Source organism: Peromyscus californicus, unplaced genomic scaffold (genome assembly GCF_007827085.1).
Source record: "Peromyscus californicus insignis strain IS unplaced genomic scaffold, ASM782708v3 Scaffold_4__1_contigs__length_199733344, whole genome shotgun sequence".
NCBI lineage: Eukaryota > Metazoa > Chordata > Mammalia > Rodentia > Cricetidae > Peromyscus > Peromyscus californicus.
In genome coordinates, this window is record NW_026294562.1 from 3,382,892 (window position 1) to 3,398,016 (window position 15,125).

General features: G+C 41.9%; 1 protein-coding gene across 5 annotated transcripts in view; it reads right to left on the reverse strand.

Moving 5' to 3' along the window:
• Atrnl1 (attractin like 1) overlaps positions 1 to 15,125 on the reverse strand; it is a 604,076-nt gene that overhangs the window by 93,185 nt on the left and 495,766 nt on the right. For 4 of the 5 annotated variants that reach the window (XM_052714295.1, XM_052714293.1, XM_052714291.1 and 1 more), the window contains one exon: positions 6,731 to 6,845. In XM_052714295.1, coding sequence (XP_052570255.1) covers positions 6,731 to 6,845 — 115 coding nt within the window. Of the gene's footprint in view, positions 1 to 6,730; positions 6,846 to 15,125 lie in introns of those variants that run through there. The other variant, XR_008213236.1, reaches the window with a different exon arrangement.

Sequence of the window (15,125 nt, forward strand, 5' to 3'; positions counted from 1 at the left end):
GACACTATGCCAACTGCCAAGGGAGAAAAGCAACCGTCCTCCTCAGCTGTGATGCCTGTTCACAATGACCAGCACGGCAAGACAGCCCCAAAGGTGGCACTTACATCTTGGGAGTAAACAACAGCAGTTGAATTGGACTTACAGCCTACTCAACAGGAGGGATTCACCTCTGGCCCTGTAACCCTAACTAAGTACAGGAGAACTTACTGCTACCACTTTCCTAAACACTCTAATGTCTAACTGCATTCTAAACATTTGTCCTTACTCCCACAGATAAGAGTAGCTCTGACGTCTTATCAAAAAGGCATCTTTCGCCGGGCGGTGGTGGCGCACGCCTTTAATCCCAGCACTCGGGAGGCAGAGCCAGGCGGATCTCTGTGAGTTCGAGGCCAGCCTGGGCTACCAACTGAGTTCCAGGAAAGGCGCAAAGCTACACAGAGAAACCCTGTCTCGAAAAACCATAAAAAAAAAAAAAAAGGCATCTTTCTTTTGTAGCAGATGAGGACATCACAGAAATCCATAAGAGGTCAAAATTTAGAGAACAACTGGTCATGAGTGCCAGGCTCCAATAGAGAGATTCACAAACCCGATACCTAAGGCCAAGGGAACATCGTGGGAGAGGGCAGAAAGACCCAAAGGGCAGAGCGCCAGGATGTCTGTTCTCTCCATGACAGCGAACCTGCACCCATGAAATCTCAGCATTGTGGTTGCCCACACAAGCACCAGCTGACATGCCACTGTGGAGGGAGAAAATCTCACAAGGGAGCTAATGACTGCTGAGAGAAAGAATCAGTCTTCCTCAGGGATAAAGCCCCAGCTGGTCCAATACCAAGTGGTCAGCCCTAAAAGAGCAACACTAAATGGACTCAGCAGGTTTTACACACACACACACACACACACACACACACACACACACACACACACACACACTTAAAAGTGACACTGTGCTAGCTAGGTTGTGGTTGTTTTTGTCAACTTGCTACAAGCTAGAATCATGCCTCCATCAGATTGCCTGTAAGCAAGTCTGTAAGCAGTCATTATTTTCTTGAATAATGACTGATGTGGGAGTACCAAGCCCACTGTGGGTGGTGCCACCCCTGGGCCCCTTGCCCTGTATGGGACATGAAAGCAGGCAGGGGGAACAAGCCAGTGAGCAGCCATGGTCTCTGCTCCAGTTCCTGCTCCAGGGTCTGACTTCCCTCAGTGATGGAGTGTGAGCTCAGAGTTGTGAGCTGAGACAGTCCCTGTCCTCTCCAAGTTGCTTTGGGTCACAGTGTTTATCACAGTAACAGAAAGGTTGATTCAGACAGAAGCTAACTAATTTTTGTCACTGGTAAGGGGTGCATGGGAAAATAAACATTCCTTGCTGGTCCCAGGCAACCGGAAGCACCCGTTAAATGACCGAATAAACGCAGCAGCAGTTTGTAGAAGAAAGAGCTGTGTAGTCAGTTTGGAGTGAGTGAGAGAATCTTCAGACTACAGCCCAGTCACAAGAACATGACACAGCAAGTTGTAACACGAAACTTAGAAGGTCTTATTAATAAAAACAACCCCAGAGCCAGGTTTTGGGGTGAACACTGAAAGATCAGAAAAGCAGAACAAGCCACAGCCAACCTCACCTCTCCAATTTCTCAGTTGATCTTGTTTCCTCAAACAGGAAGCCTCTGTCTGAGTCCTCATCCGAATGGATCTCAGCTGAACTGCTACTAAAAGCCTAAAAGCTTAACCAGCTCTAGTTCCTGGTCCTCACGCCTTATATACCTTTCTGCCTCCTGCCATCACTTCCTGGGATTAAAGGTGTGTGTCACCATGCCTGGCTGTTTCCAGTGTGGCTTTGAACTCACAGAGATCCAGATGGATCTCTGCCTCTGGAATGCTAGGATTAAAGGTGTGTGCCACCATTTTCTGGCCTCTATGTCTGTCTAGTGGCTGCTCTGTTCTTTGACCCCGATTAGTTTATTAAGGTGCACAATATATTGGGGAACACAATATCACCACAGCTAGTTAGTGGCGAGCCTGGTCCCCACCTCAGGACTGGTAACTCTGTTGCCATAACTGACATGCTGAGTTCCTCTCATGTCACCATACACTCCTGTTGTCATGACACACAGAACCAGGCTTTCCTAGCAGGTATGGTATGACAAGCACATATTTGCATTTTATCAAATTTCTACAATGAAATCACCAGGAAAGACCAATGAGTCTGGCTTGCTCTCCACAGCCCACTGATTAGCACAGACCCTCCATGTCTTTCTTGACTAGATTTAAGTTTGTCTGTTTGCTTGTTTGTTTGTTTTTTTTTCAGTACTAAGGGCTATATATAGAAGCACCTCATGTTTGTATTGAGGTCACAGTGGTTACAGGCTGAGGGTCCAAAGGCCCTGGGTTTGAATTCCAGCTCACTCATCTATTAGCTGAATGGAGTCTGGCCAAGTCATTCACTTCACTCTCTGTGGAGATTCAGATAAAAAGGGGAGTCACAGCAGCTTCACAAAGGGTCTGGAAGCAGTAAGTATGTTTGTGTATATATATGTGTGTGTGCATGGTGTGTATGTATGTGTACGTGTACATACTTTGTGTGTGTGCTCACATATACACATGCATGTTTATGTATCTTAATAAAACAACTGGCCAAGAATTGTTACCCCTCTCTCTCTCTCTCTCTCTCTCTCTCTCTCTCTCTCTCTCTCTCAACTTCAAAGGTCTTTTTATCATTGCTTTAAACAGGAAATGAATCAATGACATTGTGGCTAGAATATCATTTTAAACTTTATGCAATACTTGTAGATTATTCCAAAAATGTCTGGTCATCTTGCCCAACTGTCTAAACCTAAATTGAGATACCGCAGTCTTAGACTTCAAAGCACTGTTTTCCTTGTTAATGTCAGACATCCCACGTATGCTGAGGAGACGGCCCAGTCAGCAGCTGAACTAGCTGTGTAACTTGTATTCCACCCCTGGGACCCACATAAAGGAAAGAAGAGACCTCATAAAGCTGCCTTTTACCTCACACATGTGCTGCACTGTGTGCATGTCCCACCACCACACACACACACACACACCAATAACAAAATCTTCAAAAATGAATCATGCAGGAGACTGGGTCACAGTAAAATTTTGGTTTTAGTTGAAGCATACGGCTTCATTCTATCAGTAGACATTTGGGGCCCTGGACTTTTAATCCAGTGAGGAACGTTAAGCTGCCTCTCATTAGGAGGACTTCATAAACTGTGGAATCCATAATCTTCCATCAGAGTCAGTAGTCATTATCTTTTCTAATTTGTGCTTCTCCAGAGGTCTACCTCCTTTGTCCACATTTCATCCTAATGTGACTCTAAAATGCTTGGGGACAGTACTGTCTGAGTGACTGGAGACAAGCTTGGTTCAGTGTCAGGCAGCAGAGCTACTTCATGTGTCATGCTTGCATGGAATGCAGGTTCTGCAGCAACTGTGAGGTGAGGAGAGAAAGGGGCTGCATGGTGAACACATGCTAACAGTACAGATCTCACGGTAACCTCAGAGTCTGGTGTGGTTGGCGAGGCTGCTCACAGGAAACACACGCTTGCTGGATGAGCAAGGTACCTGATTAGTCCAACTCTACAGACATCAAACACAAACAAACAAAAAACCATTTAATATCGTGTACTTTACTTATAAGCCACCTAAGGGGACAATTACTTATGAGCACTGAAATATATATAGAAAAACAAAACACACACACAGACGTATATATTAGACACACACATTTATACACATGCTCACACAACAGACATACACACAGACACACAAACAGATATATACAGACACACACACACATACACACTCACTCACACCCTGGGAAGATTAGCAGATTAGGAAGAAGTCTAAAGAGGAGGTGTCAAGAAAGGAGAATGGAATCTATGTGGAGAAAGCAGGAGAAAGGGAACCGGAGAGAGGTGGGTTGGAAAGAAGACCATGAGGAGGGCAAATAAGAACAAAGTTTAATGACATCATATTTGTATAGAAATGTCCCAATGAAACCCACTACTTTGTATGTTTTTTAAAAAGTGAACAGATAATACCAAGGAAAAGATTAGCACCTGAGTAATCCAGAGGGCATGCAGTTTTTCTTTTGATCTCAGATTAGATGAAGGCCAAAGGCAGTTCACATTTTCAAGACATACACAAAAAAGGACACCCTTGCTCATTAAATATTACAGAAATAGTTGTTAGTAGAAAGAGGCAAAACACTTTTGAATCCCATAAGAGCACTAGCTGCCCCTGCAGGAGATGGCCACTAGAGTGTGTTTCTCGACACTTACTGCCAGGTGCTAATTGCAAATTTTGAGAAAGAGTATGGTGGTGAACTTAACTGTCACCCTGACAGGACCAAAGAAGACTCAGAAGCCTGGTAAGTGTCCTCTGTGTGTGACCAATTTCATTGTGACAGTCTGAGTGGATTTGGGAGGAAGGTCCACCCTCAACATTAGTGTGCTAAATGGGCGAGAACAGGTCTGGGAAAGGTGACTGTCCTGAAGGCACCCACAGACTCTGCATTCCAGCACAGTCATGAGATTGCTATTCTATCATATCCAAAGCTTTTACTATAAAAAAAAATCAGTGATATAGCAAAGTTGAATTTTATAATGAACATAATGGATGCTGGTATTCCCATCACTTTTGAGTCTCCCATTGACGTTTTTACTTTGCTTGCTTCATACCTGTCAATCAACCATCATCCTATCCACCCATTAGTATATCATGTATCTTGAAGGATAGAACCAAAGAACATTCTTACTCCTCCAAGAATATCTGGGCAAATTTATTAGGTTTTTAAAAAAAGAAACAAGCAACAAGATTGTCTTGAATAACGCACAGAGAGACACACACCACATCCTTCACTTTCCAGGCGCTGGAGAAAGTATGAGAACTATTTCAGTGTTTCATCTACCTACCTAGAGCAGCCCTGTAGACATCATCATCATCAATTCCAAAGCTTCAATTTATGAAGATGTGGGCTGTTAATTATAGAGAATAGTTCTCTGCTCCAGATGGACTGCTAGCAGTAATATTTTTCTTCCTCTGCTCTCTACCCTTGTCTCCCCCACTCCAACTATTCCTTGAGCATAGAATCACGGTGCTTTCTACACCTAACTCCTCTCACGTAGAGCCCTGTACTACCTATTTCACAGCCTTGTCATGAAGATCAAATGTGAAAAACAGGAGAGTATTGTGTAAACACCACAGCTAAAGCAGCATTATCATGAGGAATCATAATGCCTCCCCCATAATCAAACGGCTACGGTGATGGTCCACACAAATACAAGGCTTTTTAAAACCAGGCAAAGAGGCTCTCTGAGGTTAAAGGGACAGAGAGAACATTGGCAGCTGCCTTTACTTCTCCCCGTCAGTAAGGCAGCTTGTCAGGGATCAAGAGGAACCTTGGTCTATATCACCTTGGCTTGCTTTCATTAGTGAAGTATTTGTTTTGGAAATCTTCCCAGCTTTAGAGCCATGCTTCCATTAGCTGGGCACAGAACTATAAATATCCATCACATCTGACCAGTGTCAAAGCTTTTCCTTCTGCGTGCTGTTCACCGGGGTAGTGCTGAAAGAACAGACACCCACCCAGTGTTTAAGAAGGTGTGTATAGGATCTCTTTTTTGAATAAACATTTACCGTTGACTTTTGGATAGAAATTCTTGCACTAAGACGACCTTAAGAGTGTTGTAAATGAGGAATCGAAGGCTGTTGGGAACTGTTCACATGGGGTAGTTTGGTAGCACAAGATACTTAGAGCTTAAAAGATGTAAAGTGGTATGTTTTCCATTTTGGGAGGGGATAAATACAAACCATGGCAAGGTCAAAGTTAAGTTGGGGAGTAAGCAAAGATAAGTAAGCAGAGAGGCAAGTTCATTATCCATTACAGTCACGGAAGCTGCCAGGACCCTGGCACTTCGTTTTATGTATAAAGGAATTGAGGATAAAGATCTGGAATCTCTCTTGCTCTTAAAAACATTCATTTCATTTAGAGTTGACCAGAAAAGACAATCATAATATAAAAAAAATTTTTTTGGATAGATGGACTATAACATGTAAACAGAGAAATGAGTGTCGCATGTGATCAGATTATCAATTACATTCACATTGAGTGTGTTTACAGTATAGATGGCATCGTAGCTATGAGGAAACTCCAAGACCATACTTAAACAATCAGCTCCAAAACCAAAACATGCTTTTCAGGTAGGGAACTGTGACTCAGGACCCGCTGCGCTCATCTGAGGGAAAGAGAGCGCCTAGCCCATCCCACTCACACCGAGATGTTCGCAATGAGCTGTTGTCTCCTGATGGCACTGAGTGCCCTAAACACACACTCCCCTGGGTTGGTTCCACATCAACAAAGTTTTCATCATAGCTACAATTTGGCTTCCTATAAGCCACACATACGAGGAAAAAGGAAGCTGGCCAAAAGCATCAAGAACTTGTTTCCGTGCTAGTGAGTGTTCTCACAACAATCAAATTACAACACACTACACAAATCACATACATCAACAGGTGTTTATACAGGAAACACTGGTGAATGCCTAAGCATAGAATGCACATATTTGTGTGACAGTTTACATGCTAATAAGATTTCATTACCATGTTCTGAGTTAGAACCTGGTAAGGGTCCTGACAACAGTGACTTCAGTGCAGCTGTTTCGCCCTCTCAGTCGAGTGTGTTTAACTACTGCTGGCTCATGCATCATACCTGACTGCCCAGGGGGCGGAGCGCCTGATGATCCTCTCGGTAGACACAGGAACACAGTCAGGACAGCAGCTCTGTTCCCAGCACAGGGTTCTATGGCTATTGGTTTAGGTGCACCCTGAAAAAGAAAACCCACTGTAAGTTTGCATAGGTGACATGGCCTGGCTAATTTTCTTTGCATTTCCTCGATCCCTCAGTGAGCAAAACTGCATTCCTAGTTGCTGGGGACACCGTAGCCCTGGCACAGCGTGGATGTGTGATTAGCTCTCCTGTGAGCACACGAGCACATCTCCCTAGGATGCCCTCACTGGTGTCACAGAGCTATGCACCTTTGGTTGCTTTCCCCAGCTTCCCCCTCTCATCAGTGATGCACCCGCAACCTCATTGTGATCACTAACATTGATCTAACTTAGTGATCACAATTCCATATTGTGATCTATTGGCGTATCTATCTTTAAAGACGAGTTCCATGTATGCATGCTGAATACACCAAACACAAGCGACATTATTGCCAATGTCAAGCAAATTGCCAACATTCCAGAGTCTACCCTTTTAGCAGTTTAGCAGACAATATAATGTTGTTACATACAGCCCTTCTGCTGTACAACAGATATCTAGATTCAGTCACCTTATCAACCTAGGTTTATGGTCATTGCTCTATGCCGACTTCTCTATCCCTTCCTGACCTAGTGACCACATCTCTGTTCTTTATTTCTGTATATGTGGCTTAAGGGAACTCCATATATAAGGTAGAGTTTCATTATCTATGTACCTATATATCTATAAACATACACTCCACATACACATACCTGCACACTCACCTCCTTCCCACTTGCACACAATTATATGCATATTTTGGGCTTAAAATAACTAAAGTGACTTTTGAGACATTACAGGTTATCATCTTGGCCTGGGAATGGCAGTGTGGGCTACATTATTTGAAGAATTACAGGTGAGAGTCAGCTGATATGTCAAAGTGCTACCTCTGCATAAAGGCAAAAATTAAATAGAAGAAAGACAAATAACAGAAAAATACATTCAATTATTAGAACAAATAATTTATTCAGATTTTTTCTACTTAAGATATTTGAACTTTTGAAGAAATATAGACATATGTAATCATTCACCTAGAATATTCTAGAATATTGCCATTTCCAGAAAGCTTAATGAGGCATTAAAGATAAAATATGTCTCCTTTTATGTAAAACTTAGACTGAGTTCCTGGTTACAACACTTTTATGTGGTTATAAAGGATTTCTCCTTTATAGCAACATAAATCTCATGTATAAAATTTTCCTCCTATAGATATATTTTGGAAGTTTTCAATACAAAGGTGGAAGCGGCCAGGGTGGGAAGTGAAGGGCATTAAAATGTTCAAGATAGTGCGATCAGCCATGTTGTTTTACTGGCACCCAGTTACATGATCTGATGGTCTGATACTTTTAAAGTTTACATTTAATTTAACAGATTAAGTTTTGAAAATGTAAAGTCAGAATTAGCATAAATACATAGGTATTATCCAATGATGTAAATATTTAGAGAATAGGCTTGTCATATGGCAAGACTAACTGAAAAAATGCTATGAAATTTCCAACCATATTTCTAGGCAACTGAAATGTATTTTAATTTAATAGATGCAAAATAGATGTAAAGGTCAATTTGCTAAAATATACCAAGAGAATGTAAAATGAATTCCAGGTTTAAATGATAGTAATTTATTAGAAATATCAAAATCCCTTTCATTGTAGATAAGAAAAACTGATGATTGGTATCAACAGACAAGGCTATCTTTGCTTTTTTGTTTTCTAGCTCTAAGTGGAACAACCAATACATTTAGTTTATCCAAAGTCATTAAAAAAACTGATTACAGAAACTAGAATGGCAGAATTTGAATATGACTAAAGATTTTTGAGAAATGGTGTGGTTTGGTGTGGGGCTTTAGGAAAAAAATCAATGGTTTGGGAGTCCATTTGGGAATCTTGTTGCCAGGCTACCTTCCTACATTTTTTTTTCTGAGACAGGGTTTCTCTGTGTAGTTATGGTGCCTGTTCTGGAGCTCGCTCTATAGACCAGGCTGGCCTCGAACTCACAGAGATGGCCTGGCTCTGCCTCCTGAGTGCTGGGATTAAAAGCGTGCGCCACCACCGCCCGGCGGCTTTCTACCTTTTAACACTACAGGAAAGACTGTAAATTCCAAAAGACCAACTGAAGGAAGACTTAGTAAACTGTAAGTTTAACTGTGAGTTTCTGGTGGGATACTGCTTCATTATGCAACACTTTAAACTACAGAGACCGCACCGGAGGACAAAGGGCATGAGAAACCGGACCATGGCACAGAAATTATGCCATTATGCCTATGGAAGACCTAGTCTGTAGAATCACTCTCCTCTTCCTCCTCTTCTTCTTCTTCCTCCTCCTCCTCCTCTTCTTCTTCCTCTTCTTCTTCTTCTTCTTCTTCCTCCTCCTCCTCCTCCTCCTCCTCCTTCTTCTTCTTTTTGAAGAAGAGGCAGGGTTTCTTTGTGTAGCTCTGGCTGCCCTGAAACTCACTCTGTAGACCAGGCTGGCCCTGAACTCACAGAGATCCACCTGCCTCTACCTCCTGAGTGCTGGGATTAAAGGCGTGCGCCACAACACCCAGTTTGTAGAATCATTCCTAGACTAATTCTCTGACTCTCACTTTTGCTGTGATCATATAGAAAATACCTTTAAAAACCTCTCTGTGTTAATAAGCTATGTAAAAGGAGATTAAAATTCTATTTTAAAATCAAATTGGCTTACAACTTGGTCTATATTCAGCTCCAAGAATTTTCATAGAAGGATATTAGCAAAACATGAATTATTCATTATGTTTAAAATATTAGTTACTAGCCAGTTCTTTGACACTTCTGGAAGGAATTCACATAATTAAAAATTTTGTGAAAGAATTTGTGACAATATCAGTTTAAATATGGGGTTTTAAATTTTAAAAAAGGAAACAAACACTATATAACATTGGAAATTTACAAAAGAAAGTGGCAACATGCTACACATGATAATATTTTGAATAACCTGAGGTTTGTCAGTTGTTTTGTGACAGACATGTAACTGTGAATCACCATCGCTTCACAATGACATAACACGCTCAGAGAACCTTGCAATTTATGGTGGATTTTCCAGGGCTGCCCTGAGGGAGATATGGCTCAGACCTGCTGCTGCCTGCAGCACTCTGCAGCAGGGACTGACTGCATGGCATTTCCCGTTTGTTGTGCTGCAGAGAGCCGGTGCAGAAAACACTGACAGTGATGGAACGCGCAGCCCTAGTTCAGGAAGCACGCGGCATGGACACCCACACGGAACTGCTGCTTTGCTGGAGGTTTTTCAAGTCATCATTATGACGGGTCACAAATGTTATGGCAAATCCTTCCCAGTCTTCTTTAGCTACTAAAGACAAATAACCAGAGAAGCTTCTGGAATCACAAATAGTTTCGGGATATATCTGGAAACATAATATGTTCTGAAAGTGAGACTGTCATTTGTGACATGAGTCCCTGCAGGTTTAGAACACGCCAAAGGGCAAAGCTAGCTAAAGGTTTCCTCTTCACCTGCTCGGAAACCCCAGAGAGGCCATCCCTGGAAGCCTGTGGCATGGTGGCCTCGGGTTTAACAGAATATCTGATGCTCTCAGACCAGTTGCTCACTCACGTGCAGGGTTTGGATTCACAGGTAAGAAGTGAAGGTTTAGAGCAAGATCATAAGGATGGTGGTCAGACACCCCTCAAAGCCACATCAGTGTCACCTCGCGATGAAGCTGTCCGTGGAGGGCATGATCTTTCTGCTGGCGCTTCCCCAGTGCTGGGGTCGTGGGGGTGTGCCACCTAAAACCACCTAGATCAAGTTTCTCATTCTTACGTCCTCTCTTTGAAATGCCCAAGCATTAAGCTGACCTGGGGACTTGTCTCTCAGCCTTTTAATACAGGTATTGGGGCGCATGTTGGGTGTCCATGAGTTCCCGAGCAGGCCTGAGTTAGTCCTTGCCTTGTCTGTAGCATGTTGTGGTGAACACCACGTGAGTAAAAGAGGGGAGATAGGAGCAGGTAAGCTTGTCACAGGGGCAGCAGCGAGCCAACAGTACGACATGACAATATCCAGTTAAGGGTACTGGAGGGACAATAAAACACTGGAAATAACAACTACTAACATGTACGGAGTACTTTAGGTGCTCTGTGTGCTGCTAAGCATTTCACACACATTGCTATGTGCAACTATGTAGCTGGCTTACTAGGAGAAAGTGTTATTTTCTATTACAGAGATAAAGAAACTAGAGTTCAGAGAGGTCAGCTGATACTGCCAAGTAACACAGGCAGTTGGGGCAGATCACGATTCGAATACGTAGGTTCTTAACTGAAATTCTAGCCACAATGTTATCAGGCTACTCTATGTTCTAAATATACAATTTTATTAAGAGTACATTTTTAAAATTCAAGGCTTCTCTCATCCCTTCAGTTGGCTATGAATAGTAGAAACCAACTGAGGATTTTAGTTATAAAAATTATATATATATATATATATGCCCATTTATTTAAAAAAATATTTTAATTAATCATTTGATAATTTATACACTATTTTTTATTTAAAATCTTTAACAATTTTTTCCATAGAATAGATTCTGATTGCGCTTTCCCCCTTCCACTCTTCCTCCCAGATTGTCCCTGCCTCCCCACCCACCAAACTCTAAGCCCCTTCTCTCTCTCTTTTTAGAAAAAAAAAGCAAACCAAACCAAAGCAAACAAACAAAAAACTAGGCAAACAAAAATGAAACAAACAAACCAAAAATAAATAGCAAAGGAAAAAAGCACTTTAAAAAAACCACAAGAAACACCCCCGACATAAACACATCCACACAAACACCCCCCACATAGCCACAAAAACACATGAGTGTTGGAACAAGTGAGTGCCCGGGTCAGCTTTGCACTGTCTGTCCCCACGATGTCACTTCCTCCAAACATAAAGTGAACCAGTAGGCTGAGTGACTTTCAGGGTCCTTTTCCTCTTTAATAATTTGTGACTATGATTTATATAATTTATGGACAAACTCTAGAATATCTGACATAGCAGTACCTAGTACTTTGCCTAAGTATCATGAAATTTAAAATTTCTAATGCTTGCTAATGTTTTTTTCCTGCTCAGGCACTTTTAATGGCCGTTATAATTTAAAGAACATTCTTATGGGATATGATGAATAAGATCACATGGGCCTGAGTAGCCACCATCGCATGCCAAAAAAGCAATTAGAAAATTGAATCAAGGAATTAAGGATTAATGCAGCTATGTTATAGCTGTCAGCAGCAATGAGTGTTTTGACAGCAAAAGAATAGTCTGATAGTATTCACAAATACTAATCTGATATATGAGTGAACTATTAAAAATGCAAACAACTGCACATTAATCACTCTAGCGTTTCACTTCTAACATGTATTTAATGCTATTCTTACCAGACCTCTCTATAAATATGAACGGTTTGGTATTTGCAGTTTGATGACTGTTTAGCTTGATAGAAAATTTAGTTTTTTAGTCACATTAATAAAATTGAATTAATTTACTGAGTCTTGAATTAAGTCAGTGCAGTAGTTTGTTTATAGCTAATCAAATACATTGGATTCCATAGGATCAGCAAGTCCCAGGCTTCCAGAAGCCAAAATCAGATTCTTGGATTTCACTGTCAGTCTTGAAAAATGGGTGAGGCTGGAAACCATGTTCTTTACTGATTGACTTTTCCCTTACATGAAATGATAAATGAAAAAGGTACATTAGCTGGCTTCATTCAGTAGGAGAATCCTCAGTAAAAAATAAATTAAGCTGATGGAATACCCTCAAAAACAAGGCTAAACCATTCTGGAAATCTATTCAGAGAGAATAAGGTACCGTTTGTGGGAACAGGTAAAGGAATAAACAACTCACAGAACTGGTTGGAGGCTCTGAAGGACTCAACTGTCAATTACTTTCACATCATACTAAGTACTTTCCTTTGAGGACACATCTCCATGTGTCTCTGTTCTTATTACATAAAGACACACATTCAAAACCTTTCATGTATGCTGAAGGTTCAAGTCTGTAGTATTCTATGTTGCTTGATTGAAACTTGCTTTTTACTACATGGCAGGGACTTGGGAGTGAGGAGGCTCAGTTGTGATAGCAGCCACCTTAGTGCCAGCTTTACAGCCCAGGAGTTAGGTACCAAAGGAAAAACGGAACAGTGTGATCTCATGCTGTTGGAATTGGTTAATGATTATAAATGCTGATAGTAGGTGGTTTTGAATGGATCATCTTTAAAAATTGATTCCTGGTAGTACTTTTCAAACACTTGACATGGATTATCTATGAAATAATTGCCATAAGGAGAATTTTAATAATCTATATTCTTCTCAGCATCTCAGCACAAAAGCAATTTAACTACCATGCTTCATGTGTGAATCTGAAAATGGAGACCATCTTTCCAGGCCGTGAAAAGCAGTGCTAAATGAGGAACGGGTGTGCCGGCCACATCAGTCATCTTCCTGTCTCGCTCAAGCACAGGGCTGGGCCTTTGCCACATTTTTGGCCCACCTAGCGTAGAAGCCGGCACTGTCCATTACCAGAAGACCCAGCTCCATCCTTTCTACCCTCAGGAAACTAGTCCAGGCCATCCTGGGCCACTCCAGGACCTTCTCGCTCTATCTCGGTGGAGCAGTTCGCTTCTTTCAGGGATCAATGGGAGTTGTGCTGGTGCTGAGAGGCAAAACCAGCAGCCAGCGCTCTGGATTCAGGCTGTTCTCTAATCCAGATGTGAGCTTGGTCAAACCACTTCTCTTGTCTCAAATGTCTGATGGGTAAGATAAAGCTGAAGGAGGCTTACTCCCAGTGTTGATACAGGACTAGAAGAATTTAGGTAGCTATCCACAGACATATAGCAAGCATGTGACACGGCAGATCAGCTGTCCTGAAAATTGCATCCACACAGCTCTCATTTAGCTTTGGAGTTGTTCTCTGCTCCATCAACTCAAAAGGAAGCTATTTGAGGGCAAAGTGATAGCTTAGGAATCTCTGTTAGTGGCTTGAAATGAGTTAATTAAGAAATTCAGCCTTTCAGGTGAGAATTCTGTGTGGGAAGGCACATCCCCGATGCCAAACACCTCGTGCCGCACGTCAGCACAGCTGCTGAGGATGTTCGTTTATTCTCAGCGGGTTCTGCTTTCATCAGATTCTTATCTGTGGGCCTCATGTGCTGCATAGAACAGACTCTCTCTAAGACCAAGGTGTGTTTAACATACACAATAAGTGGATAGTCATGAATGCATGCACACTTCCTTTTCTTTCTTTTCCAAATTGTATGCAAGGCAAACCTCTGAGTCTTGTAGGAAGATATGAACAGAACCTCAATGTGGAGCAGATCAATAGACAGCAACAAGGAAGTTAAATTAAGATTGTGTTGTGATTTCTCAGACTAGTTTATTCCAAAGCATAATGTGTCATTAACGCAAAATGCCACCTTGGGAACATGGCTGCCAGGAAAATTCTATTTAAAAGTTAACGGTAGGCATCAGGGTAGAGTGTTGAGTATGGTGCAGCCAGTGCCCCTCACAGCTGACTGTAGCTAGGTGTTGACAGAGAAATTCTCTCTAAATATGCAAGGAACCCTGAAAGTGAGAGTGGAAGGGACACAGGAGGATGGGCAGTTAGCCAGGAAACTGAGGAAGCATGGAGATTCCCGGAAGAAGGGAAATCTGAACAGAGAGGCACAATGCAGAAGGCTTGTCTTAGAAACCGCTAGACGTCCCAGGAGAAGAAGACAGGGCTCTCATCAGTCCCTCACACTCTCCTTGGCCAGGGCTGAGTCTCGGCTAAGTGCTGAGATGAGATACTGGGATTGGGGCTTGGTCAGTGTATCAAGGTATGCAGATCCTCTCAGACCGGCACCACAAACCCCTCTCGGGAATCACTGTGTCCTAGGGAAATCTGTTAGGCTTAGTGCACATTAAATTAAAACATTTACTTCTGAAACTTCCACCATAAAAGTAAATCAAGAAGCACTGTGAAAACTCAGTGTCAGCAGAAAGAATGAAGTGCAGATTTGGCAATATTCTTAATGAGGAATCAAATGTTAATAGATCCAGCATAATAAATGACTTTCTGCTATGATTATTATACCAATCACAACCTATTACAAGTAAGAAGAACATGGTCAAAATTCTGAATGAAAGAGCTTATTTAACTTGTACAGAAATGCACATCAGCACTGTAGAGTGAAACTTGCCTGGACAGAGAGAATGAGTCATTCTGGATGACAGTTTTCCTAGAAAGTCAGCCATTAACCCTACAAGGACCAGAGCTTCACTATTTGGAGTATCTGAAATAACTGGTTCTCTGCTTCTCAACTAGACCA